The 27,378-nt window shown below is 37.0% G+C and overlaps 1 protein-coding gene across 4 annotated transcripts in view; it reads right to left on the reverse strand.

The window, feature by feature from the left end:
- LRPPRC (leucine rich pentatricopeptide repeat containing) overlaps nucleotides 1–27,378 on the reverse strand; it is a 168,736-nt gene that overhangs the window by 119,289 nt on the left and 22,069 nt on the right. For 2 of the 4 annotated variants that reach the window (XM_073339083.2, XM_078852287.1), the window contains exons 3-14: nucleotides 23,249–23,371; nucleotides 22,232–22,353; nucleotides 22,087–22,145; nucleotides 21,119–21,205; nucleotides 20,409–20,535; nucleotides 19,062–19,206; nucleotides 17,995–18,152; nucleotides 17,550–17,655; nucleotides 17,349–17,456; nucleotides 9,236–9,354; nucleotides 8,485–8,578; nucleotides 2,470–2,539 (exon numbers count right to left, since the gene is read on the reverse strand). In XM_073339083.2, the coding sequence (XP_073195184.2) occupies nucleotides 2,470–2,539; nucleotides 8,485–8,578; nucleotides 9,236–9,354; nucleotides 17,349–17,456; nucleotides 17,550–17,655; nucleotides 17,995–18,152; nucleotides 19,062–19,206; nucleotides 20,409–20,535; nucleotides 21,119–21,205; nucleotides 22,087–22,145; nucleotides 22,232–22,353; nucleotides 23,249–23,371 (1,318 nt within the window). Of the gene's footprint in view, nucleotides 1–2,469; nucleotides 2,540–8,484; nucleotides 8,579–9,235; nucleotides 9,355–17,348; nucleotides 17,457–17,549; nucleotides 17,656–17,994; nucleotides 18,153–19,061; nucleotides 19,207–20,408; nucleotides 20,536–21,118; nucleotides 21,206–22,086; nucleotides 22,146–22,231; nucleotides 22,354–23,248; nucleotides 23,372–26,275; nucleotides 26,546–27,378 lie in introns of those variants that run through there. The other 2 variants (XM_073339085.2, XM_073339084.2) reach the window with 2 other exon arrangements.

The following is a 27,378-nucleotide window of genomic DNA, read 5'->3' on the forward strand; positions in this document are numbered from 1 at the left end:
ATGATGCTAACTCTTGACCAAGGAATCAGCATCAGCAGGTCAGGATGGAACTGGGGAAGGAAGTAAGAGCAACTAAGAAATATAAGTTGTAGTTGAGATAACTGGATAGGAAAATGAGTCGTTTGCTTGGAGATGGGCTCGCCTCGTGTTTAGCATAGGGAACAGACTGGCAAAAGGTTCTTGGAGAAAAAGAGAGAGCAGGTTCTGAACATGAATACAGTATTCGGTGTAATAGCGTTTTAAAATTTGTTACATTAGATATTCAAGTTTTGAGAAGGAGTTCAAATTTGGCTAACGTCATAAGGTTGTCCACATGAATAGGTTTCCACACATTTTTCCAAGAGCGGCAGTCCAGGAGCAGGAGACCCCCAGGACTAGCATAGCAGAATAGTAATGGTGTTTCATGCATGCATGTATGTATGGGGCACTTTAGTAGAACGTACCTAGCTCACATCAGTGCTTGTAAGTCTTCACTATATAAGCTCTGACATTACAAATTTTAAAGTACAGTAGAACCCCATTTATCTGACCCTCCGCTATCCAGCTCTCTACATTAAAGGCACAACCAGGACTCCAGGGCCAAAAGCCAGTGATCTCTTCTGTGGCCACTAGATGGCATTGCAGCATTGCCCTTTCCCATTATCCAGATTTTTACTGATCTGATCTGGCCCCAGTCCCAATTAGATCAGACAAACAGGGTTCTGCTGTAATTTATTGGGATTATCATTTACATAGTGCTTTACAAACACAAAATTCCTGACTCAAAAAGCTTACAAATGGACAGACACTGGAGAACAATTAAGATAAATGATAAGGTAATACTACAGGTTTCAGAGTAGCAGCTGTGCTGGTCTATATCCGTAAAGAGAAAAGGAGTACTTGTGGTACCTTAGAGACTAACGAATTTATTAAAGCATAAGGTTTCGTGAGCTACATCTTAGTGAGCTGTAGCTCACGAAAGCTTGTGCTCTAATAAATTTGTTAGTCTCTAAGGTGCCACACGTCCTCCTTTTCTTTTTAAGGTAATACTACAATACTACAGGAGATGGAGTACACTACTAGCTTATTTCACAAGAGATTTTGTGATGAGGCTGATGGTCACTGCCTTCAAAGCAGCAGGTTCTCAGGAAGGGGTAAGTGGCCACTAGAAGTGAATTCTTTCCTTCACAAAAGCCAGGTCTTACACTTGGAGAGGTTTGCTCACAATTTTGAGATTAGGTGCCTTTTTACAAAAGCAACAGATCCCCTGAACTTGAGATATCAGTCTCAAAAGACAGACAACCCCTTCCACCCCCCCCCCAAAAAAAACCCCAACACCACAAACATATAACACAGCTCCTATTTTGAGACATCAAGCCTCCTTTTACAAAGCATTTGCTCCATGCTCCATCTCAAATGGTACCTAACCAGAAACCCAGCTATGGTTCAATCTACCATTGGATGAATTTGTCCTTGACCCAGCCCAAAGAACCAAACCTCCTCTTCAATTCAAATAAAATCTGAAGATTTTGAAGCAATTTCTTATTTCCAACACAGAGTACAAAGACAGAACAAAATAAAGCAACAGAACATTTCCTGAAACAGTTGCTTGGGAAAAAAAAAAAAAAAAGAGAAGGAACACCAAAAACTAGTATTTTATTTCTACAGCACACCATATAAATACTTAGCACTCATATTCTGCTTTTAGTTTCTAGAATTAAGAGTATTTTACTAATGTAGCAAATATAATTATCCTCATACTACAGAGAGGGAGAACAAGGCACACAGAGGATAAGTGACTTGTGCAGTCACACAGTAAGTCAAAGGAAGAACTGGGAAAAGAACCCTGGTCTCCTTTCTCCCATTCCAGTGCTCCACTGGATAATGCTGCCTCCCAGCTAAATGACTGTGGCTAGCAGCCAAACAGTTCTGCCTTCAATAATCACAGACACGAATATAGCACACAAGATGACACCTAGCATTTTTAGCTCACTTTCTGAATAGTTTGAAAAGAAATAAGTAATTTTCTTCTATTACATTAAGCCATAATTTCATCAAGTTTAAAACTCATGACTTCCTCCCACCAGAGTAGGTAAATGATACAAAGGGCTGTAAACCTTCCTTTGCTCCTACACACCTATATTTTCTATTACAGTACCAGCAGAAATGCAAAAAAGTGACTAGAAATAAAATAGCCCTGGTCATGGTCTCAGGTCAATTTTACACCTTCCAGCATCATACAGCTAGTGTTATTGCTACTAGGCTGGGGACTGTGGGGGGTTACAGCAATCTAGTCACTTTGAAGGAGGTAGGTGTAGAGAGAGAGGCAGGAGTGCTCTGGACTTTTTGATCTGTTGATGGAAACCAATTTTTATTAAGTTTAAGTTTTCAGACTTAACCACAGGGGAAAATTACATAAGGGTGGGGTGCGGGAGGGGAGATTAGACCAGTTACGGGGGGTGGGGGAGAGTTTACTTTATGAAAACTTACCTTTTAAAGCCCAAAATGAGACCGCCTTTAAAATGAAACAAATCCACAGACGGCATACTTGGTGAAGACACTGTAAAGATAGATATTCTTCTAAATATTTATTCTTTTAAAAAAAAGTTATCTGCTCAACTAGAATAGGACCTAATGGAAGTAACATTTGTTCCTTATCTAGTAAATATTAATCATCTTTGTAACTCACCATTAGAAACAGTAATTCCCACACACTTAATCCAAAAGCAAGGTCGATCTAGCCCAGTATCCTGTCCCTGGCAGTGGCAAGTACGAGATCAGGTGTTCTCAAACTGGGGGTCGCGAGGTTATTACAGGGATGGGGTTGCGAGCTGTCAGCTTTCACCCTAAACCCCGCTTTGCCTCCAGCATTGATAATGGTGTTAAATAAATTAAAAAGTGTTTTTAATTTGGGGGGCGGGGTCGCACTCCTATGTGAAAGAGGCCACCAGTACAAAAGTTTGAGAACCACTGTACTACGATAGTAAGAATCCTGCAGTAGGCAGATAAGGAAGAGACTATAGTGGAGCAAGGAGAACATGTTCTGAGAGGTTCTCCAATCCTCAGAGGCTGAAAAAAAAAAAAAAAAAAGGCAGGGAGCAGAGAGATCCTGAAGGAAAATTTTAAAATTGAAAGGCAGGACAGAAAGGAGCGTGAGAAGCACATTGTAAAGGGCCAGGAACGGATGATAAAAGCGATGGAGGAGCAAACAAAGATGTTGAAGTCCCTACTCATGCTCCAGGCAGAACACATGCGTGCTTCCTCCCCCCGCCAACTCCCTCCCTACAGCCAATACAGAACTGCTTTCCATGCCCTCCCAAAACTCCACCCACATATTCCTTGCAACTCTTCGGAACATCTCAGTACCCAGTTCACTCCACCCCTTCTGACAGCTTCCAAAATGATAGCTGAACTTACACACAGCTATGACAGCCTACACTGCCCTGCACTCTTATCTCCTTTCCCATCAAGCCTTTTGTGTGTATTGTTAATTGGTATTTAACAAAAACAAAATCTCTGAAAGGTAACCAGTCTTTATTTGTCTCCTACACGTGGTGGTTGCTGCTGTTAGTAATACATGGTGGCAGTTTGATCATTTGACGACTACAAATCCCGGTCAGGAATCATCACAATTTTCATGCAAAGTGGCAAGTTAAAGCATGGCAGAGTGCTGTATAGAAAAACATATTACTGGTGCTCATTATCAAAATGTTGCCTCAAAACCGCCATGATTCAAATAGCCCCTTGTTGTGCCCCTCTAACAGCCCTGGTATTTGGCTGCTCAAATTCTGCAGCCAGGTGATCCACCTCCATGGTCCACCGTGGGGAAACTTTTCACCCTTAGCCTCACAAAGATTATGGAGCGTGCAGCAGGCTGCTATGACTATGAATGTTTTCCTCATTTACATCTAACATGCAATAAAGGCTGCACCAGCATGCTTTTAATTTGCCAAAGGCACATTCCACGGTCATTCTGCACTTGCTCAGCCTATTGTTGAAGTGCTCCTTGCTGCTGTCCAGATTTCCTGTGTAAGGCTTCATGAGCCATGGGAGTAAGGGGAATGCTGGATCTCCAGGGATCACTATGGGCATTGCAACATCCCACACTGGAATCTTCTGGTCTGGAAACAAAGTCTCTGCTTGGGGCTTTCTGTACTGGCCAGTGTTCCTGAAGATGCATGTGTCATGCAACTTCCCAAACCACATCGTGCTCCACAAGCACCTGCAATATCTTAGAGAAGTACCCCTTTCTATTGATGTACTCCGTCACAAGACGATCCAGGGCCAAAATTGGAATATGAGTGCCATCTATCACCCCTCCGTAGTTATGAAATCCTACTGCCACAAAGCCATCCACTATTTCACGCACATTGCCAAGACTCTCAGTCCTTCGTAGCAGGATGCGATTAATGGCCCTGCAAACTTGCATGACCATAACCCACAATGGTCGACTTCCTGACTCCAAACTGATTCGCGACCGACCAGTAGCAGTCTGGAGTCACCAGCTTCCACACAGTGATTGCCACACGCTTCTCCACAGAGAGCACAATTCTCATTTTGATGTCATTGCACCGACAGTGCTGGGGGCGAGCTCCGCACACAGTTCCAGGAAGGTGGCTTTCCTCATCTGAAAGTTCTGCAGCCACCGCTCATCATCCCAGGACTGCACAACGAGGCAATCCCATCATTAAGTGCTTGTTCCCTGAACCCAAAAGTGATGTTCCACCATGTTCAGCTGCTCAGTGAATGCCAAAAGAAATCTGGTGTTGTTTCTTTCCACTGCACACAGCAGGTCAGGCAACTCTGATTCCTGTTCAGATTGGGAGCTCATGATATACAGCATGACCATCCGCGAGATGTGTATAACAGTGACCACAGCAGTAGAGAGCAGCGTAGGATCCATCCTTTCAGACAGAGATGGTGGACGCACAGTAAACAGAGACTGTTGAAAAATGCCATGAAAAGCAGTCGGAAGCCCATGGAATGCTGGGACAGAAAGAACTGCATCATGGGATGGTGAGCCCACCCCCATGAGTAGCACAGTGGGATAGCTACCCACAGTGCACTGCTCTCACTGTCAATGCTAGAGTACCAAGTGTGAATACGCTCTGCCAACACAAGCAGCGTAGTGTGAACATGCACAATGTCATTATACTGTTTTAGATTGTCAGCATAACTTGTGTTGACAAACTTCTGTCGTGTAGACAAGGCCTCAGTCCTGAAAAGCATTATGTTTAAGACCCCATCCAATTTTTTTCTTCTTATGGCCGTTATCTGTCAACTTTGGATATTCTTGTTATCCATAAACATCCTTTTGAATCTTGTTAAGTTTTCAGACTCATCGGTATCCTGGCGCAATGAGTTCTGTGGTCTCATTACATCTTATGTGAAAAAGGTATTATTTCTGTTTGAATTTGCCATCTTTTAAAAGGGGTCTACTCTTCCATAAGTGACCGTGAGATTTCAACTCAGTTAAATCTCATTAATGCTAACAATTTACATGTTAGTCCTGTACACAAGATAATATAGGGGAGATACGCCCAAGCGTTATAGAAGTTAGCACTCTTCCTAAAAAATGCAACAAATTAAAAAACTGCTTAAAAAGTTTAGGATTGTGGCATTCGTCACAAAAGAGAACATAAGCTTCAGGGGAAACAGCTTGAAAGTCAGTACATTTTAAACAAGTTAAAAATTGTTTCAGGTCCTAAAGTATGCTTGCCAAATTTTGGTGGTTTTACAATCAGATTTTCTTAGTTTTTAAAAATTTTTCTCTTTCCATTGTTCCTGAGTAAATTACCAACAAACAAGGGAAACTAAATAAGTATACAGGAAAACAGTGAAACTGATTATCTCTCAAGTGCCATCCAATTAACTAAATAAATCAACAGAATGTGACATAGAAAAATACTTTTGCTTTAATAACATTCAGCTATAGCAATCTTAAGTGTTGTTACTTTTATCAATATGGGGTGAAAAACTCAAGGAAAACTGTGAAATTAGGTATCCCTTAAAGCTCATTTACAATTCTAATGTATTCCTCATAACCCCTTGTTTTTTGAGTCCTTAGCTGAGCAATCCTATATTTCAATCTTTCCAGAATGCTGGTTCCCACTCCAGCATAACACCCCTGCAATCACTGAACCGCAATGATGCATTTAGACTTCATATGAAGCAAGTCCTGTTTTCCAAAACATGCTGTTTTATATGCCTTTTTTTAATAACCTGTTCAAATGGTGTATGGTTGACGTTATAATGAAATTAACCCCATGCAAAGGCTGAATGCATCACAACTGTTCAATGAGGGCTAGGGTAACCACCATTAGGAGGGCTATATGATATAGGTAGGTAGAAGATGTGAAAACAGGAATGCTGATCTGAGCAGAAATTATTACACACACACAATATCCAAAATCTGAAATGTTTGTTTAGCTTTTAAGATAACCTTTACAGTTGATTTTACAAAATCCCCAAGCAAAACATTTTTCCAATGGCATATTAAACTTTCTACTCATAAAAAGACTAGCATAAAACACCTCAGTATGCTCAGCTGCTGCTGACAATCGGCAACCCGGTTTCCTTAGCAACAAACAAGTCTGAGAAAATCAAAAGAAGCTGACAATGAAGTGGAATGGAATGGCATGATAAAGGGGAAAATAGCTCTCATCTCTGCTGCCTTATGAGCCCAGATTCCTCAACTGATGCTTCACAGTTTTCATCTTGTCAGTAACAGAAATCTATACATTATAGGGGATAAGAAGCAGAATCAATAGACCCTGATAGCAGCCAACATTAATGCTTCACCTCCACTGACTACACTGGTGAGACAATCTTAAAGTTTTTTCCCTATACAACTGCATTAACAAGTTTATATTGTTTACTGTCTGTGCCTTATTATTTTTTGGGTGCTGACGAGATTAACTGACATTAGTGAACACTGGACCAGCATTAATTTTACAAAAGTAATTTGCTTTTAAATTAATGTTTGTAAGGTAAACATTTGCATGCTTTCTTCAATTACAAACCTTATTATATGGAGTACTACTACAAAAGATATTTGCTCATATAATGTATTTGTCTCTGGCTAAATAATCTCCTATGTAAGACTACATCAAGAGTGACAATACAAAGCCACTGTTACTGGCTATACCAAAAGCTGATCACTCTAGCCAAAGTAAAAAAAAATAAAGGACACTTAGTTTTGCTTCTTCAAGTAACAGAAACCTTACAAAATGTTTCATTTCTAGCAGAGCTACCGTGCTCTAGCTACTGTGCTCTAGTGCTCTAACTACTACTCTGTTGTCTGAAAGTATTATATTTTCATGGTGTTACTGACTGGGGTAACAGAAACAAAAGATGGCAGAATTCAGAGTGAATTTTAGAGCATTAGTAATTGTTTATGAGATAATTACGTACATATATTAAAGTACCACCATAAATAATCAGGTCAGCAACGGTGCAACTATATAAGCATTACACATTAAATAAAGTTAAACAAAACAGTGTTGAACTTTAATTTTTCAAGGATACTGGTCAAAAACATAATTAATACCAAATTAGATTTGAAACCTGAACGTTTTATGTCTTTGATTTACAGTTTTTGTTATTTATGGGTTTTTTACATTAGACAATGAAAACAGACTACTGTGTTCCATTTTTATTTCTCCTAAGTTTCTAGTGAATTTTACTTTCAAGTTTTCATATAGTTGCACAATGCTGCAGGGTATAGGCAAACTGCAGAGGATGTTTGCTTTAAAATTTGCCATTTGAATTAAAAACATATCAGAAATTTCTGTCCTACTTGCGTCCCTTTTAAGTAATGTACTAAACCTTAGATTAAATAAAAAACTGTTTTTAGTGAAATATTTAATTATGCTAGACAAACTAAAGAAAACTATCTGGGTGCCAATCCTGAGAAGATTTAAGCACATGCCACTGATTTTAATTTAATAAAGAGAGAGAGAAAGAGCGAGAGCGTGTGAGAATCTTTGCAGGATTAGGGCCTGTTGAGTACTGCAAAGTCTTCTGACAAAAATCAGGTCCTTAAAAAACTTAACTTGCAGTACTGTAAACCTAGGGCCTGCTTATCCCATTAGTTGTACACTTGCAGCTCCTATTGACAAAAAGAGACTTATGGAGGACCTAAAATTAACCTAAATATCACTTTGCCATTTTTGTACCACGTTAATATTTTTTTTAATAAATGTAATATGAAGGAATAAAAAAAATGTATGCAAAGTCCATGAGGCATGTTCATATTAAAAAAAGCAGTTTATAACAAATGTAAAAACCCATTGCCAAAAACTGGCAGCTTCAGAAGATATCCTTGAGATCCTTTCCACAAATGCCACAATTCCTCCATACGGAACAAACTTCATAATAACCCCAATCACTATCTATATCACCCTTAAAATCCATGTCTGAATATTTACAAATACACATCAACTTAAGTACTCCATATCTGCCTCTGTTAAAAAGACATCTGCTAAACACATTGAAGATACTTACATAATGATAAAACGTTTTGCAATGTTCCATAAATTGCTTCATGTCTTAATTCCGCTACAGAGAGTCCTTCAGTTTCAAATGGACAGCCATTTTCCTATGGATAAAAAGCATTACACTACACACACAAAATCCTGATACTCAGCAATATTTTTAAACACTGTCCTCCCCATGTCTCTGCTGAACAATGTCCCCTTTCTACAAATACTCTGGAGCCCCAAATTGTTGACACAATTCTACTTGTCAAGAGGACTGAATGACAAGCTTACAAAAGCCCACCGGTGCTACTAATTAGCTGGCCAGAGGAGCCACTCTTGACCCCTAAAGGTACAACCCCTCTACAAAGGCCGAGCATGCACCACCACCAGTAGGAAAGAAAATTACTGGGAAAAAGAACTAGAACCCGAGATTTTTGCATAACTGGAAAACAGTAAAATAAAGCTACTGAATCAGCTACATGGTATTACTTAAAGTCTTTTATTTCAAGAAATGGAAAAATGCATTACTGAAAAACATCACATGGTATGGCGATTTTAAGATCCTCTTTGGTGAACGGGGAGGGGAAAAGGTGGGCAAACAATAGAAAATAACTTTCAAAAAATAGTCCATAGAACAATTAATGAGCTTGTTTGTGTGGCAACTGCATGCCCCAGAACACCATGCCCCAGAGTCAATGAGAGTCTTACACACACAGCAGCTGCAGAATCGGGCCATAATATGGCAATACATAAAAAAATTATTCATTTAAACTCACCTGTAGCAGAGCACGAAAAGTCTGAATGTCATCAAAATTTGTCAAAACATAGTTTGTGTACGTTTCCACATCAGGTTCCACTCCCAGCTCATGCATTGCTTTAAGGACCTCAATAGTACCTAAGGAAGCAATATTACAAAGCGTACAGAATGCTGAACAATTTCAGATAACTAAAAGCTCAATTCTTTTATAAAAGGAAAGATATAAACATTAATCTCCATGCTTATTCAGAACATTTCTTCCCCTCTCTAGTTCCTGCTGCATAGAAGCTGGGCATTTTTTTTTTCATTTCAATAATCAAGTTCTTAATTCTGAAATCAAAAATAGATAAACCATTCTTTATCTTCTTCCACAGTAAACTAACAAAGACTGAAAACTCTTCGTTCATCCTGCGTCTGTGGTTTCAGAAAAGCATATTTTTGGCTTAGTGAAGATGAAATACTGCATTGGGATTGTAATTAAAGAACTAGCACCTATACCTAGAGATGAGATGCCAGCCCAGAATTGTGTCTAAATTTATTATTTTTACTTCATTATACAAATTTTAAGACTGTACATTGAAGATGTCCATATATCTGATGTGCTGAATATAGAAACTAATTTGACCCGCATAAATAAATGCATATAGCCAGCTTCAAGACATTTGTGATCAACGTGTATTAAGAAACACACTTAGCATTGGTCCTCGCCCCCCCCCGCCCCCCCACTCTACTGCTAAGGTCCAGGCTTTCAAAACAGGCATCTAACCTTGCACAAGATTGAATAAATATTTACATGTGCAAAATGGGTGCCTTGGCCTAGTTTGCAAAATTGGTCCCATTATCCATGTACAAGGTGCCAAGTTCCCTCAAAACCCACTGAAATCGCTCTGCACTTGCATGAGGCTCTCAGCACCTCACAAGATCAAGTCCTAAATTTTCAGCGTAGACATTTATTTGAAAATATATCAATACCAACACAAGCTACATACAGTAAAAAGTAAATTTTAAGAAACATTAAACATTTTCTTAAAATTGACCACACAGCTATTACACCAATACATCAGCTGTTTTTTTGTTTGTTTGTTTTTTCCTAGAGAGAAAGAAATACTGCTGGTATTATACAAACATTAATAATAATAAAAACTGATATTATGCCATTGAATTTTGAAATTTTTAGCAAACACAGCTTTATTCTAACAAGGGCATTCCAATGCTTTAATGGCTTTTCTTTCAAATTTGCAAGAACTTCCTGAGTTTCATTATATCAGGCCTAGTTAGCTAACTCTCCACTCATGTCACAAGCTATACAGGTATTGGAATTTTTGCTGGCAAAAATGATTTGTCAGATGCTGCAAGTAGCATACGTTTTTTTTTTAACTTGCCTCTCGTATTTGTTACTTTAAAAATGTAAAGTTTCCCAAAGTCCCTGTCTTTGCCCCGGAGTGCCACCTATGGAAAAGTGACACTTCCATGAATATTTTATGCAGTGCACTATGGTGCAAATAATCAAATGTGAATTCCCTTTGAGCACTTAAAAATACATGCAGGCAAGTCACACTAAATTAAAGTCGCATCATCTGCTCAAGTCTGCCTTAAACAAAACCCTGTCTGATTTTGGCTGAGAATCTGCAAAATTATGAACAAAAAATTAATTACAGTAAATCCTGCTTGATACCTTTCAGATCTTGACACCAACTTTCTATTTTATGTTTGCAAGATGTAGAAAACGTTAATATAGAGCCCAGCTAATGTTACTTTTCAGAAAGACTGTTCCATTGTAAGAGTTCAAGTCAATATTACAAGAAATAGCGGTTTTCAACAGAGAGTACATAATTCAGTGTGGTATGTAGCTCCAGCTGCAGGAGACTTGGGTTCAAATTCTTACTTAGGTCAGAGGGGATTAGTTTATTGGGCTCTCCCAAATCCCTAGTAGACATCTGTCACAAAACCACCACTCAGTTTGGCACAATTCTTGAGCAGAGACGAGGAAGCGTAAGTATTAGAATAGGGTGCTGCAGATAAAGATTAAGGTTAACTGGCAAAGGTGTGAGAAAGCTTCCACAGTATCTGTTGCCCTATGTTTGGTCACTATTAGTGGTATTAACACTAACTTTCATGAAGTTCTCCCACTTCCCCCTCCCTGCCCCAGTTTTTAAAAATCCAAAATATGCCTCATCTTCCCCTTTTTTCTGAAAATGAAGGTTATTCATTTTCTTTTGGTTTTCTTTAAAAGCTTTCACAGTCAAGTCAATATCTGCACAGCAAAAACCAGAAAACCACTAATTTATCATCACAAAAGAAGTCCACAGTTTTATATGTGTTTAAGTTTTGTTCCATGACAAACAGCTTTATTAATTAGTATATTAATGTTTTCTCAATATGAAGTTACAAGATACCGTCATCTCACATAACACTTTAAAATGTGTAAATCAAAAGAATATATATTAAGACCAGCATATCTGCATCTTATGGCTGCCTTTAAAATTTCTTTGGACACCACAAGGATATCAGGGCTGTTCAGCCTTTTATCTCTCAAACCTAACCAATGGGCATAAAACCAGACAAAAGTCAAGACATACACAGTGCAACGATGTGTGTTTAGTAAGATGGAAACTGGCTAATACAAAAAAGTCATTTTATTGCGTTGTCCCAAATGAACTCTTTTACAGTGAACATGTTCTTCATAAAGATACTTGTGTATCAGTATTTTACATATCATGTGTAAGCAACATTTGTTAATTAAGAAATCATTATGCTCTTAGTTTTCTGACTGAGTTTCTTAAATGGATAACTTTTGTTAAGAGACCATGCAAAAAACATTTAGAAGGATGATGTCATGTCAAATTTTGCCCAAATTTAAGCTATAAGAACCTAGTTAAAAAAAAAAAAAAAGCCAAGAAAATGTCTTCATTTTGCTAAATTCCCCAAACACCTTTTTTTTTTTAAAAAAAAAAAATCCCTTTACTATGTAAGATTCCTCTTACTATTTTTGATATTCCTGAGAATGTCAAAATGAATTACCAAAAACTTACTATAAATACAAGTGAAAAATAGGTTAGTTGGTTTTAACTTCCTAAATTGAGAAAAATGCAAAAGTCAGACAGCCTATAAAGTGATCAGCAAATTAATTTAAAGATCTTTCATTTTTAGTAATCCTTTTTAGTAATGGTTTTTAATCCCCAATCCTCAAAAAAGTACACACTCACTTAACTTTAAACATGTGAGTAGCTCACATGCTCATAGTTAAGCACTTGCATAAGTAGTTGAAGAATGAGGTTTCTTGAAGCTCAGAAAATAAAAAGTGAGCATGGTTTTTTTAAAAAAAATATTCAATTGAGATTTTAAATATAATTTCACTATTCAAAATAGGCTGATGTTCTAATTTAAAATTAATGTATTTAAAATACAACAAATTTGAATGCATGTTTTATTTAAGACAGAATGCACATTTACAATGCAATCAAACTCAGTGAAATATAGCAAGTTATTGATATTTCTGTTAATTATTTTGATGTGCCCAAAAGCATGCTAGACCATTCCACTCCCTTGCCTCAGGACTGGTCCATAAACAGACCTTGAGACACAATTTATATATATAATCTTCATAATATATTGTGTACAAACAATGCATAGAAGTCAATCAGACTTAATCCTGGCAAGTCTCATTCTTCAGCAGAAGTCTGGTGGGTTTTAACTGTCCCAAGCGAAGCAGGATGAATGTTATTAAACAAAAATTCCAGCACACTTCAAAATATATCCTAACCATTATTTCTAATTACTGGGGAGTGTAAGGGGGAAATCATAATAAATAATAAAACATTATTTTTATTAAGTATTAATGTTAAACAGGAAACTAATCAACATATGGACAATCTGCCGTAGAAGATTCACTGAACCAGTTTTTAATCCATTAAAAAAAGCTCTCTCTATTAAGTTTAGGACTTGCTGCTTTACACTATTCCGAAAGTGCGCCGCTTCCCCCCACATATCGGTAATAGCACATATCGGTATGTAGCACATATCGGTAATCCAAGCACTACTTTGGAGAATCAAACCCTCTTGGAAACGGTGTTAAAATGGCAGCACCTACTGAAGAAATAACCCTGTGTCCTAAATGGAGATTCTGCAACAGTGAAAGTTATGTCTAAAACAAGTTTTAAATACCCTCCCCTTTTTTAAAAAAAAAAAACATACCCCCTAGACAAAATTGTTCTTTGGTCCCACATAGCTGAGACCTGTAAGACACCTCTGACCATTTCTATGCCTGATCTTATAGGGCCCTTAAGCTCCTGGGTTCAGACACTGGATGTCCAGCTTCAGCTCTCTCCCTAATTCAGGGGTTCTGAAATTGGGGGGTCAGGACCCCTCAGGGGGTCACGAGGTTATTACATGGGGGGGTTGTGAGCTGTCAACCTCCACCCCAAACCCTGCTTTGCCTCCAGCATTTATATTGGTGTTAAATATATTAAGAAGTGTTTTTAATGTATAAGGGGGGGTTGCACTCAGAGGCTTGCTATGTAAAAGGGGTCTCCAGTACAAAAGTCTGAGAACCGCTGCCCTAATTCATATGACTGAGCTAGTAAAAGCCTGAGAGGATGGAGAGGGAGTGGAAAGAGCCACAGCTTCTGTTCTCCTCCCCACATCTGGCTGACTCCAGCTCTTCTTCTACTAAGGGACAGATTCTACCACTTATTCTCACACTGAGCAGTACCTTATTCCTCAAGTAGCCCCACTGAAATCAATCAAACTTCTTATTGAGTTAGGTACAATTCTGCACAAGTACGGGCAGCTGAAAATGGATTAAAGTGTTTATTTAGCTCAGATATCAAATAATGGAGTTTTCATTTTGAAACTTGAGGTCATATTCAGGAGAATGGTGTAATGCTGCTAAATGTACAGTCAAAAATTGAATTTAAAGGTGCACTCAAAAAAAATTTCGAGTGGAATAATATACCTTAAAGACAAAATTCTGACAAATATTTTAAATTAGTATTTTCAACTTTTCCTGGGGAACACCATTACCCACCTCAAGGGAACCAAAAAATTATCTTGTATTTAGCTCATTTATTGAGCCTTTTTATACTGGGTCAATGTGAAAACTGAAAATATTCTCTACTAGCAAAGGGAACCTTGCATACTGTATTTTGTAAGTAACTGTTGATGTGGTACTGAAGCGCTCTATAAAAAGCGAAAATAAAAAGCACAGCTAAGTATTTTTAAAAATAAGCTTCAAGAAAGTGGCTAAATGATGCTAAGCAAAAACCTAACACGGCTATACAACTTTTGATGTAAGCAAAACATTACCCCAAACCGTCCTCCACTTTCAAAGATATTTTATTGTATGGTCTATTGACACAACGTGTCCCAATGCTCTTTATATTTGCAGTCCTCCTACGTCTTGTTTTTTCCTCAATCCTTGCAGCATGCCCTCTTCTTGAAAAAGGGTAACTTTGCATTTATTTCACTATAGGAAAATATTAAAATAAAAAGCTTGAACTTGCTTTTAGCTTTATCAGCACACAAAATAAAAACGTGTCTAATTTGTAATGGGCATAGTTAATGAAATTGTGGAAATCTGCTACTCACTCTTGTAATCCAGACAGTTGTCTGCAGCATATTCAACCATTTGTCCACTCTAGTTTTATATGACTCAAACAATGGGGCATTCCTCACTTTCTTTGGAAGACTAGTCCGTAGAATATTTAATGTCAGCAATAAGTTGTTCTCCCCAATGTTCATTTTTTATTTCCCTTCGACTAGTTATAACCCCTTGGGCCACCCTACATAATTCCTTTCCCCCTTTGGCATTTACACCCTTCAAATAGGCAGTTATAATACTCACCCACCTCTTTCTCTTCCATGTTGTTATTTAACCTTTAATCTCCCTCAAAGTCCATCCTTTCAACTTCTCAATATGTTTTGCCTCTTCCCCAAATTCTGTTAAATTTGTCAATACTTTTCTGGTATGGAGATAGCTGCCCAGAAGCGTATGTGGTATGCCACATCTGACTACTGTGGAGAATGGAACCATTGTCTCCACTCTGGTATGAGATGTTGTACTCTATCTATATCCACCTTTATTTGATACATCCTGATAAATTTTTACTACTAGGAAACATTGAAAACTCAGCTAAATTTACTATTCACTGTCATCTTTAGGTTCTTTTCAGCACTACTTTCCCTATCGTCTATCACAAATGAATATCCATATATTATTTTTCCTCACATCTAAAAAACCAAGCTAATATAATGTTGCATCTCTCTTGCATTCCCCCCCCCCAAAATCTGAATGCAGGGGAGATTTTACATGGCAAAGGGCAAGAACATTTATTCCACCTATCTATAGCTAACATATTTATATTGATAATTCAGTGCCGAAGGGAGCGCTCAAAAATCTTCCTTTAATTTGAAGTTTAACTTTAAGAGTTGTGAGTTTGCTCACATATTGCCTGTTATAAGTACACACACACCAGGAATCTTCACACTAAACTTAACAACTCATAACTGTGAAGGACCAGATGCTAATCTGGGTTCACAAAATAACTTTGTGAATGCACAGTATTACCACAGGACCAACAAGAAGTTACCCTCTGATGTCTTTGTGGGCAGAAAAGACATGACCTCATTCTGATGCTTACTATCAGTTCTTACTGACAGCCAAGTAAAAGTATTGCACGTTTTTGAAGACGCTACAATTTCAAATTAAGTCAAGACAGCTCAGATCACAAAAGTTACTCTTCTCACAACAATTAGGTACAACAACCTTTTTCAGCTCTAGAAATATGCAGGAGCCTTTGCAATATAGCACACTTAGAGCATATTTTGCTATTGTGTAGGTAGAGCCAAGTTTTGATAAAGCAACACAGCAGTATTAACTGATCAAAATATGCATGTACACAAGTATGGATGACAGTTCAGAGCAGGAGTAACTAGAATCATATCGTAGCCCTGCCCTGTTTAGTAAGTTTCAAGAGTTCATATGTGATCGTGAAAACTTTCCAGTATTCAGAAAGAGTGTGTCGGAGTGCAACCTGCCATGTGTTCTAGCATCAGCACGGAGCTAAAGAGTTAATAAAAACTGAATATTGTTTTCATAAAGGCTTTTCTAAAAAGGATTGAGACACTTTTATAGCCAGAAACAATTAGGGAATACTTGTTTCAACATTTCTTCCAAACTGGAATGTGACTGTATATTTAAAATAAAATTGCAATATGAACAGTCTGCTAAAAGCACTTTTTTTTTGTTTGTGCATTTTGTTTGTCACCCAATGTCACACTAACAACTCTGCATCTCATTCTAAAGCACATTATACTGTGAGATAAGATGAAAAAGACAGTTTTTTGTTTCCCAAGGGGGAAGTACTTCTGTTAAAAGCATCTTTTTATGAGACCACTCTTTCTGAATTACCAATGACGCAAACCAAAGAATTAGATACTGTACTCTAAAATGTAATATTTGTTCAATTCTTATTCATATCCTATAGACATCCCCATGTGTAACAGGGGAAAGTGGGCTAAATGCTTAAGCCTACTTAAGAATCCAAAAGATTGAACATTTCTGTCCTTCAATCAGTATGCTGTCAGGTCATGATCACTCATTCAGCAATGGAAGTTTTCTTGCCTCTCTTATTATGGTAAGTTAGCTCACATTTAACTTATCAGTGAACAGAAATTTTAAAAAATGGTCAAAAAGAAAGATTCAGCTTTTCAGTAGTTATAGTGAGTCATTACCATACAACCTTACTTTTAAAGGCTTCCTACTTCCATAGGTCTCAATAAGGCTCTCCAAGAGTAAAAGATCAGAGAACTACTGTTTGGGATACAAAGCAGCAGAGAACCTTTGTGAAGCCAGGAATCCAAAGAGTTAAAAATCCCATTCAAATAGTGTTTTTCACTCTGCTTTCTATTAAAAACTGAATTCTTTATTTAAACTAACAAGACTGTGTTACAATTAAATGGGAAATGAGTGAAAAGCACTTCTGAAAAAATTGTAAAAATATGTTTGTGATAGCAAGAACTTCACACCTCCAGGCCTCCACTCACCTTCAAGCACATTTCTAAATAGGGTTTAAATGTCAATCTGTACATTCAGTTATGAATAAGTCAACAGCAATATGCATCAGAAAGCTAACCTTGAACATTCTTCTCCTTCTGATACCCAACAAGCAGTGGCCAGGAATAGTGAGGTCTGAGAGGCAAACCATCCTCTTTCATTGTCTTCATCAGGTTAATTGCCAAAGCTGAAAACACCCACAAGGCAATTGACTATTAATAAGACAATAACAGAATAGTATAAATAAACTGATGTTTAAAATAAGCAAATAAATAAGTACCTGCTTTTTTAGACTCCAACGCACAATACAAAGTAAACTGGAGGGGACTTGAGTGCATATTGGCTTCTTTTAACTCATCACAGAACTGTTTCAGCTTGCTCAAGGGCTGGAAAGAAATTTAAGAATTAATTTCTATAATAATAAATTGTAATGAACACATAAAGCTTCTAAATTTCTGAACTCCTTTCTAGCAATTAAAGAAAAGATCCTTCTTATACCCATAAAGTAGTTATTACAGACACCAACAAGCATTTTTGCTCATAAACATTCCACTTACTGTGTAAATTGGTAGGTGAAATATTAAAGTGATTATCTTAATGCATTCCATCTTTACTCTTTAACTATAAGTGCATGAACAAAACTACGATTTCCACATTTTCATAACTCCCTTAATCTCACCGACCATACAGTTATAGGTCTGGTAAGAAGATAACATCTTGCATACCTTATCTGTAGTTACACAGTGTCGTAAGAAGAAGCTACCATAGTCCATACTGCTTTCACTGTGATTTTCAGATGGTAAGGTAGGAAATGATTTGAAAACTTGGAAAGCTGTATCTTCCAAACCTTGAGTTATCAAATTCAGAGACAAGTTCATTGCATCTAGAGATTTAAAACACCAAAGACAATATTTATTAAGAGTTTGGAACAAACTATTTTGACATTAGACTACCAATGAAATAATCACCAAACATTTTAATAATAATTACAAATTAAATTAGCATGGTCCCTGACTTTGTATTTATGGAAAGAAAGCAGAAATTGTTTTACAAGTATCTTATAACATAATTTGTTTGTGGGACTAACTGCTACAGAACTCAGATTTGAAACTTTTTATTTGAATAGGTTATGCAGTGCTACAAGCATCTCCTTTACTACTGAAAGACCCATGCCAAATATTTTAGAAGTATCATCTTCATAGTGGTCCAGAAACATCCCAAATACTACAACTGAAAGACAAATCTTTGAGAAAGGCTACTGAAGTATATGTAGAAGTACTGTCAAGTAGGTGTAACATATCAGGATTCAAAATTGCCTCTAACCATTGTTACAGAAAGTTATATTCAGTGTTTGTAACCTCTCTTCACTGTATTCATGCATACCTGTCACAACCGAAATGACACAAAAAAAATTTTTCTTTAAGAAAAATGCGAGCTTATCATGGATTGAAGGGCAAAATAATAAACTTTAGAAGTTTGTGGTGATGCAAATACAAAAAAAAATTATCAAAAATGCTTACATCTGTTTTTAAATTCTGAAAACCCTTAGGTTTAAAATGTGACCCAGACTAATCCACATCTGCTATCTTTAGAAAACAAAATTAATATAAAGCATTATTTTGCCCCAGTAGGATTTCACAAAGCCTTATACACAATATCACACTAAGTGACAAATCTTTTTCCTTCATTGCAACCAACTGAAAATGCATTCCTTCTTAACTTTGAGTAACAGTACTATTTCAAAAGTACAGCTACAGTAACCTGATTTTGGACACATGACTAAAAGCACTACCTGGAATATATCCCCTTTCATATCTCATGTGTGACAAAATGTCTTGGACATACTGAGGATATCCAGCCTTAGCAAGGCTAAAAATAACCTGCATCAAATCCCTGTCCATAAAATAGCCTTCCATCTTCTCAACCTTTTCCAGGATCTGTAAGTAAAAGCCACAAACCAGAGAATAAGTGTAATGTTAATGAAAAGTCTACACTCTGACTCAAACACAGTACATTAAAAAACCCAAAAAGTATTTACACTGAAGTAGCACTCAAATTTGCTACATATTTCCCCAAAACAAGCACAGATGCCGTTTCTGGTCCATAGAGCTTAAATTCTAAAGAGACATATGAGGGAAAGGGGGGAAAGAGAGAGTGATACAATATACAATGATCAGATTCTGACACCCTTTCTTCCTGCTCAGTAATCTCTTATGCTGTGAGTATTGCCATTAATTTCAAACTTGCGACATAAAATACTACAGGAAAATGGACTGCAAAATCTGGCCCAAAGTGATAAGATGTATCTTATTAGTTACATTTGTTTGATTGTTTGGGGGGTGGGAGTGAGATGAGTTTTGTTTCTGTGGTTTAAGTTAAACAAATTAAACTCTCCTCCCTACAGTCCCCACCCCAACTTGAGTCCCCTCCATTTTCCCTGACAGCAAATCCCTAGCCTTACAGTAAGTATCCTTACTCCCCTTCTCCTACACAAGGGAGTATTTATTTATTTATTGACCTTATGACATAAGCAGATAGTGAAGCCTCCAATTTTGCAAAGGAGCTCCATGTCAGTGGACCCCTGCACCAGGATGTAACCTCTACTGAAACGATTGGGGCTCTTTCTGGGCACGTAAGTTTAAATCCAAGGAGCTCTTACAAAAATTAGGATCTTATGGCAAAAACTCACTGACTTCACTGGGAGCAAGATCAGGCCCTAAAAAAGTTCTCTTTCCATTGATGAAAATAAAATACTGTGCAATACTCTTTTCATCTGACTTTCAAAAAGTTACATTTATGATGAGACTGAATGAATCAGCAAGCATTATTCACCATTTCTACATATAAAATGAAAGGCACCTATCAAAAGATAAAATAGAGTTTTATAAAATTTATAATACTAGCAAGACAGGTTTCAATTAATGAAATACACAATTATTTAGTTGAAAAAAAAATTCTCCTTAATTACTGCTGACCACTAGGGAATTATTTGAGAGAGACCAACTGGTATATTTTTGTGTGTGAGGAAAAAAAGGGAATTTCAGTATCAAATAAATCAGTAAATATTAAACAGATCATGCAATCCCTTTTAAACAAACAGTTTTAGGAAAAGCTTTACCTATGCATGAAATATTAATACCTGTTTAATGTTGTTAACGTCACCCTTCTCGGCATATGCATTCAGTAATGCTAAGTAGGTGTCTGGACCAGGTTCAATTCCTGCATCCCTCATCACTGAAAGGATATTTTCTGCATTCTCCATATCTCTGCAGATGTTTAAAAAAAAAAATCAATGGATTTAATTACAATCATCCAATATAACATTAACCATAATTTTGGTTTTTTTTCAATATTTTAGATAAAGCACATGGCAAAATCTAGACTGAAAACTAACGTTTTACTTCTCGGTATTAAGTTAATAACAGCTGTAAATGTCTAAGACATAAATACAAATACAGTTAAAGAGAAAACATATTGACTAATGCATTGACATTATTCACTTAATTTAGGACAGTTCATTTTACTTCAACGGAAGAGAAATTTTTGAAGTTCAGCCAACTACTTCTCATTCCAATAACTGAAATACAATATCTGTCTTAAAATTAAGCTTACTGGACGTAGTGGTAAATGGGCTTCCTTTTATCACTCCCAGTGTCCGATAATACCAGAATATATTTCTATTTTCAGAATAAATAGAGTCTTTATATGCAGTAATTCACAATTATTGTAGTTGCCAACCATTTTGTAGTACATGGATGTGATTTATGCAGTTGAATCAGCTAATTATCAATGTACAGAGTAAGCAGAGGAAGATTTAAAAACAAACAAACAACATTGGTATATTGTTACCCAGCTCTTGCATGGCCTGTCACAAGGCTACTGAATACTGCCTCAGTGATTGGAAGTTCTTTCATCTTCATAAATCCAAGAATCTTACTGCAAGATACAAAATAATAATTACAGTTGTGTTTTCCTTGTATAGAAACTGGTGAAGTACTGTTGTGCTGCACTAGATCATCAGGCAGAACACAGAAAGATACGTTTGAGTGATCAGATTTTGGGATGTGGCACACAATGTTAATAATTTAAACAATTCTGTTACTCCTGAAATGTTATGTTGTTTGCAGTGTTTTTGTACCCCTGTGGGTCCCAGAGTATTAAAGGGACAAGGTGGGTGAGGTAATACCTTTCATCAGACAAACTTCTGTTGGTGAAAGAACTTTGTACAGCTTGGATGTTTTGTCTCTTAACAAAAGAAGTTAGTCCAATAAAAGACATTACCTCCCCCACCTTGTCTCCAATGTTGCATCTTAGTCATTTAAAATATAAACATAATTCTGTTTAACATCAGTTACAAGTTTTATCAGTTTCCTCCCACTCCCATACATGTATATTCCTCTTGTGCCCAGCAATCACATTGTCACAACCTACCAAAGGCAATTCTTTCTGGAATTAAAAAGAACAACTCACATTAGATGGATCGGCTAACAACAAGCACCATACAGGGGGAGAAAAAACATATTTGCCCCTTCCCCAGTGGCTGAGCACTTTTCCTGCATGGTAAAACCTCTTCCTTCATAATTTTATGTTCTTTGTCAATGACCATGGAACTGACAAGACAATCTACCACTTCTACACCAGTGAGAAGGCAACACATTTGAACAAACACACTAAACTGGGCCATCACCTACTTGACTCCTCTTTGCTCCAAAGTTTAATGAACTTGAAGTAGGTTTTATATTAATGAGGGGAGGAGGGATGAGAAGCATATGTATTTAAATAATTTGCAGCAAAAAAATTTAAGTGCAAAGTAATACCTAGCACCTTCGATATCACCCTCATTGCAATATGCAGCAATCAATCTTTGGTATGTAACCTGTGAAAAAAAATAAAAAATTAAGAGTCTGGATTTATTCAATAGTGGCATTAGAAGAAGAAAGGATGCCATCAAGTAGTACCTACTCGATTGGGCTGCACATTAGCTTGCTCCATTTTGGACAAGAATTCAGTTGGAGAGAATTTATGTTCATTTTGAAGGTAGACTTTAAGCAAAGCATTATAATGACTTGCATCATACACAGCACCTAAACAAGATGTTACAAAGTTACTGAAATAAAGCAGCTTGCTTCAAGTTCAACAAGTTAAAAATCTTTAAGTGTCATATGAAAATTACTTGGATTTCTTGATAGATCAACTTTATTATGCAAAAGAAACTATGGTACAAACAAATCAATTAATTTTATCCATCTCTATGGTGTATGTCGCAACTGTTTAACAGAGTAACTCTATAAAGTGTGCATTTATTTATAATTAAAATGTTAAATATGCAGAGTACAGAAACATCAATGCTATCCTGTGTGTTATTTTGCATTCTACACATGAATTGCTAAATTCTGAAAAATAATGTGGCTTCCTTCAACCCTTACCCAATCTCAACTTTTAAGAACACATTATCATGCATTTGTTTCTGAAGATGGACATTAATGGATCATAAATTGTCATTCTAATGGTTATCAGATATGGTCTCTTCTGAAATAGCTATTTGGCTATATCTAGCTTTTAACACTAGAACACTGGACTGCCAGCTGTTGAGGCAATTAATAAATAACTAATTATTTAGCAATACAAGATTCAGTGTTTACAATACTAAAGAACTAGAATCTGTCACAACAACAAACAAAAGCAACTACCTGATATAAGCAATGGGGGAAAAAAAACCCTCAGGTTTACTGTTAGTACCCCTAGATGTCAGTATAACTCTCAGAATGACAAACAGGTTTCTAGCCTCAAAAAACCTGGGTGGTAAATATAAGGTTATATTTGCCAATGTTTAAAGAAAAATTCCTGCAGTAAAACATAAAAATTCAGCATTTAACATTACTAAAATGCATTCTACTTTTTGTTTCCAAGAAAGCAAGTGGAATATACTGTTATAATATGTACATGCCTTATTGTAGTCAAACATATGAAAAGACATACCCAAGTCTTGCAACTTGCCCCATATCATATGGGCTAGTTCTGTTCTTTCACATAATGGGACCTCAGGCAACAAGGAACCACAACTTCGCAACAGAAGCAAGGCCTGGTTACTACTTGGATACCCTGCAATAAAACAACGCTGTACTTAAAGACCAAATACAAGTGAAACAAAAATGTTCATTGCAAAAAATATACAAAAGGAACTGGTACACCATGAGTGAAAAGAATATGCAGGAGTCTCTGGGAAAAAAAATGATAACAGAAGAATGAGTACATTCCATTGTTCCATTGCCCCTTGATCTATTAATATAAAAAGGACAATACAAAAAATGGTTTTAGATTTTAAATACATAGTAATTTTTAAACACAATAACCATCATTTTCAAACTCAGATGCTTAAAGTTAGGCTTCTAAATCCATATTTAGACTCCTAAATAAGTGTAACCACTTTTGAAAACATTGGCCAATATTCTAATAATGCCCCAAAATCTTAAAATATAAATCTTTCCTGTATAGTGGCTATTGCAAAACGTGTTGGTTTCACTACTTTTCCTAGTGAACAAGTATCCATGCCATGGAACGTCCACCACTCCAGCTAGCACTCATGTTTCCATTCTCATAAAAGAGGTCAACAACTGAATGAGAATGAAGACAATTATTTGCCAACTTCTAAAAGTTATCATTCCAAGTCAGGGTTGAGGCTTATAGACAAAGCAGCATGGAGAACCTCACAATGCAGTTGCCTCTAATTTAGGCATTTTCTTCACAGAGAGAATTTCATTTTTAGCAGTATCATCTAGTGCCTTGAATCAGCATTAAATTCACTTGGGGGGGAGGGGGGAATCTATAATCTTTTTGAGTTTGCCTTTCCATTTACTCAGGTTGTTATTTTGTTGCTATGTTATTGTTTAAACGACTTAATCTCCAATTTTTGTTCATAAAGCAAGCTGACTGAAGCTTACGGTTGTACAAAGTGAAGATGCTGAGAAATATGGATTCTTATTCCCTAAGCGTATGTCTGATTGACTCATACCACACTAAATTCTGCTACTATTAATTGAAAAGTGAAGATTTAGAGGGAAAATGTTAAATTTAAGTCAAATATATGTACAACTAAAACTTGATAAAGCTACAGTAAATGAAATCTAGAACCTAAAAATCTTGACAGTGTCCTTTTGAAATACACACATGAAACTTTTTTCACAATTTTGTTTTTTGGTAAACAAGACATCTAGGGAAAATTAGGTGACAGTATTTCATAATTACACTGAAAAATAATGATTTCCACCAGGATCAAGGATGCTGTACAGTTGCTAAGTCAACCATCTGGTAGTTTCAGTAATGTAAGGTATACAAGTCCCCAAACTCAGACTGGCTACTGCCCTGAATTCTTCCATCCATAAATCGACAAACATTACCACTTCATCTTCTCATTTTATGCTGCTGATGGAGAAAAAACTTTTGGACAAATATTTTTGAGACATGGTTGGAGATTACCACCAAGATACTTCAGAATGAGCTAACGTTATACTAACTTGAACAACCAATACATCCTGAGATAATTAACGCTTGGTTTTTCACCCTCAGCATCCATTTGTCCCAAGACAGAGTTATTACCTTGTTAACAAGGTTACTCAAGTATCATCTAAATATGAATATGGTGATTACTCTGTACATTGGTCTACAGTTTGGGAAAGAAGCCTGTGACAAGGTCTACCTCTAGAGTTCCTCCAACTCTAATACTCAGCCCCAGGGGTACCCGAGAAAAATAACCACAGCCGGTCTGGCTTTCTCAGGCCTCCCGCAGGTGGACCAGTGGGGAAGGTTGTAGCAGGACCCCTGCAAGAGAGGGATTAAGAGAGGGAAGGGGTAAAGTCCTGAGTGCACTGTACAAGCAAGCAAACTGCAAACTCTAGTTTTATAAGAAATCTTCAAGTCTCTTTGAAAAGTCTACCTACTTTGAAGCAGCATGTACCTGTACCCCTTTCCTAGTGTACCACCTTAATAGGGAGGCCTCATTACATCAGATGGACTACTCCTGTGACAGAAAGTAAGTGCTGCATTAGCACATCAGATACAGAAAATAAAATATAGGAGAGACAATAATTGCTGTTCGTGATGGGCTGGGGTTTTTGGTGTACATGGGTTATATTATGGTTTTGTTAAATACTGTCAAACAGAAGCTGGCCTCTCTCTACTCAACATTGTGAAGAATAACCAAATTCTTGAGCTAGTCATGCAACCCACAAAAATGCCATTAATGCTTTATAACGTAAATTAGTCACCATAAATTATGTACAGAAATTGTAAAAAAGGAAGTATAAAATAGAATAAAATAACTACAAGGTAAAACAATTAATCCCTTGCAGCATAAGAAGAAATCCCTTTTAGATGGATGGAGTCTAAACCAACACCTTGAAAAAAAAATTTTTTTTTTAAGTGTCCATGTGTCAAGGGTACAGATGTGGGGACCTGCATGAACTCTAGGGTACAGACGTGGGGACCTGCATGAAAACCCCTAAGCTTTTTTTTTTTTTTTTTACCAGCTTAGGCTAAAACTTCCCCAAGGTACAAACTATTTTACCTTTTGTCCTTGGACTTTAGTGCTGCTACCACCAAGCGTCTAACTGATATATAACAGGGAAAGAGCCCTCTTGGAAATGTCTTTCCCCCCAAATCCTACACCCCCTTTGCTGGGGAAGGCTTGATAAAAATCCTCACCAATTTGCACAGGTGAACAAAGACCCAAACCCAAACCCTTGGATCTTAAGAACAATGAAAAAGCAATCAGGTTCTTAAAAGAAAAATTTTAGTTGAAGAAAAAAAGTAAAAGAATCACCTCTGTAAAATCAGGATGGTAAATACTTTACAGGGTAATCAGATTCAAAACAGAGAAAATCCCTCTAGGCAAAACCTTAAGTTACAAAATGACACAAAACCAGGAATATACATTCCATTCTGCACAACTTATTTTATCAGCCATTTAAACAAAACAGAATCTAACGCATATCTAGCTAGATTACTTACTAAGTTCTCAGACTCCATTTCTTTTCTGTTCCCGGCCAAAGCATCACACAGACAGAGAGAACCTTTGTTTCTCCAACCCCCCCCACACCTCCAGCTTTGAAAGTATCTTGTCTCCTCATTGGTCATTTTGGTGAGGTGCCAGCGAGGTTATCCTAGCTTCTTAACCCTTTACAGGTGAAAGGGTTTTTCCTCTGGCCAGGAGGGATTTAAAGGTGTTTACCCTTCCCTTTATATTTATGACACCATGTATACAAGATGCTACATCACTAATGACTGCAAACAATGTTTATGGGAAAGGATCACTAATGCAGGCAAGCTATTCACAGGTAGGAAGGGAGGACAGAGAATCAAGACAGGTGGAAAGGGAGAACGGCAAAGAGGTGATGAGAAAAAAGGAAAATGAGAATGAAAATCCAATATCAATAAAGGCAGAAATGTGAACTGGAAAGAGAAGACAAGATGACAAAGAAAGAGAAGGCAGGCATAAATCAAACACAGGAGAAGAAAGATAAAGCTCCAATGCAACCCACAGATGGAGTTGTCCTGCACTGGTGCAAACCTTGACCAGTTTCAAATCAGAGTCTACTCTTTTACAAAAGCTGGGGCAAACTGCATCAGTGCAATTCAAGTGTAAATGAGTGGCTGCAGCTACTTCATGCCAACTTTAAAGCTATTCCTTCTATCAAAGAAGGAGTATCTTTGATGTTGCAGGACGAATAATACAAGTTTAAAGATATTAGCAATGGGGAACTTATTTACACAGCCAAACTAAAACCCTCAGATTGTATCTGTAATTAATCTGCTCTTTACTATAACTAATTAAAGATCAAAAAGGAATAACTTGTGCTTGAGACCGAGGACTTAAAACCCTTGACTGAAAAACAGTACTCTTCTAGTGGGAAAGATCTTTTTTGATAAGGCTGCCTCTGACCCTAACCTTGAATGAATAATAGGCTGGATCCTGTTCAAGAAAAGTCAAGAAGGATTCTGCATTCGCTTCGGTTGAGAGTAGGACTGGATCTTATAGAAAACCATGATAGTATCTGAGTTCTTGACAGAACTGAAATGGATGATTCCTAAACTGGCCTCAGCCACTTAATTAC

This window comes from Lepidochelys kempii, chromosome 3, assembly GCF_965140285.1.
Source record: "Lepidochelys kempii isolate rLepKem1 chromosome 3, rLepKem1.hap1, whole genome shotgun sequence".
NCBI classification, from domain to species: domain Eukaryota; kingdom Metazoa; phylum Chordata; order Testudines; family Cheloniidae; genus Lepidochelys; species Lepidochelys kempii.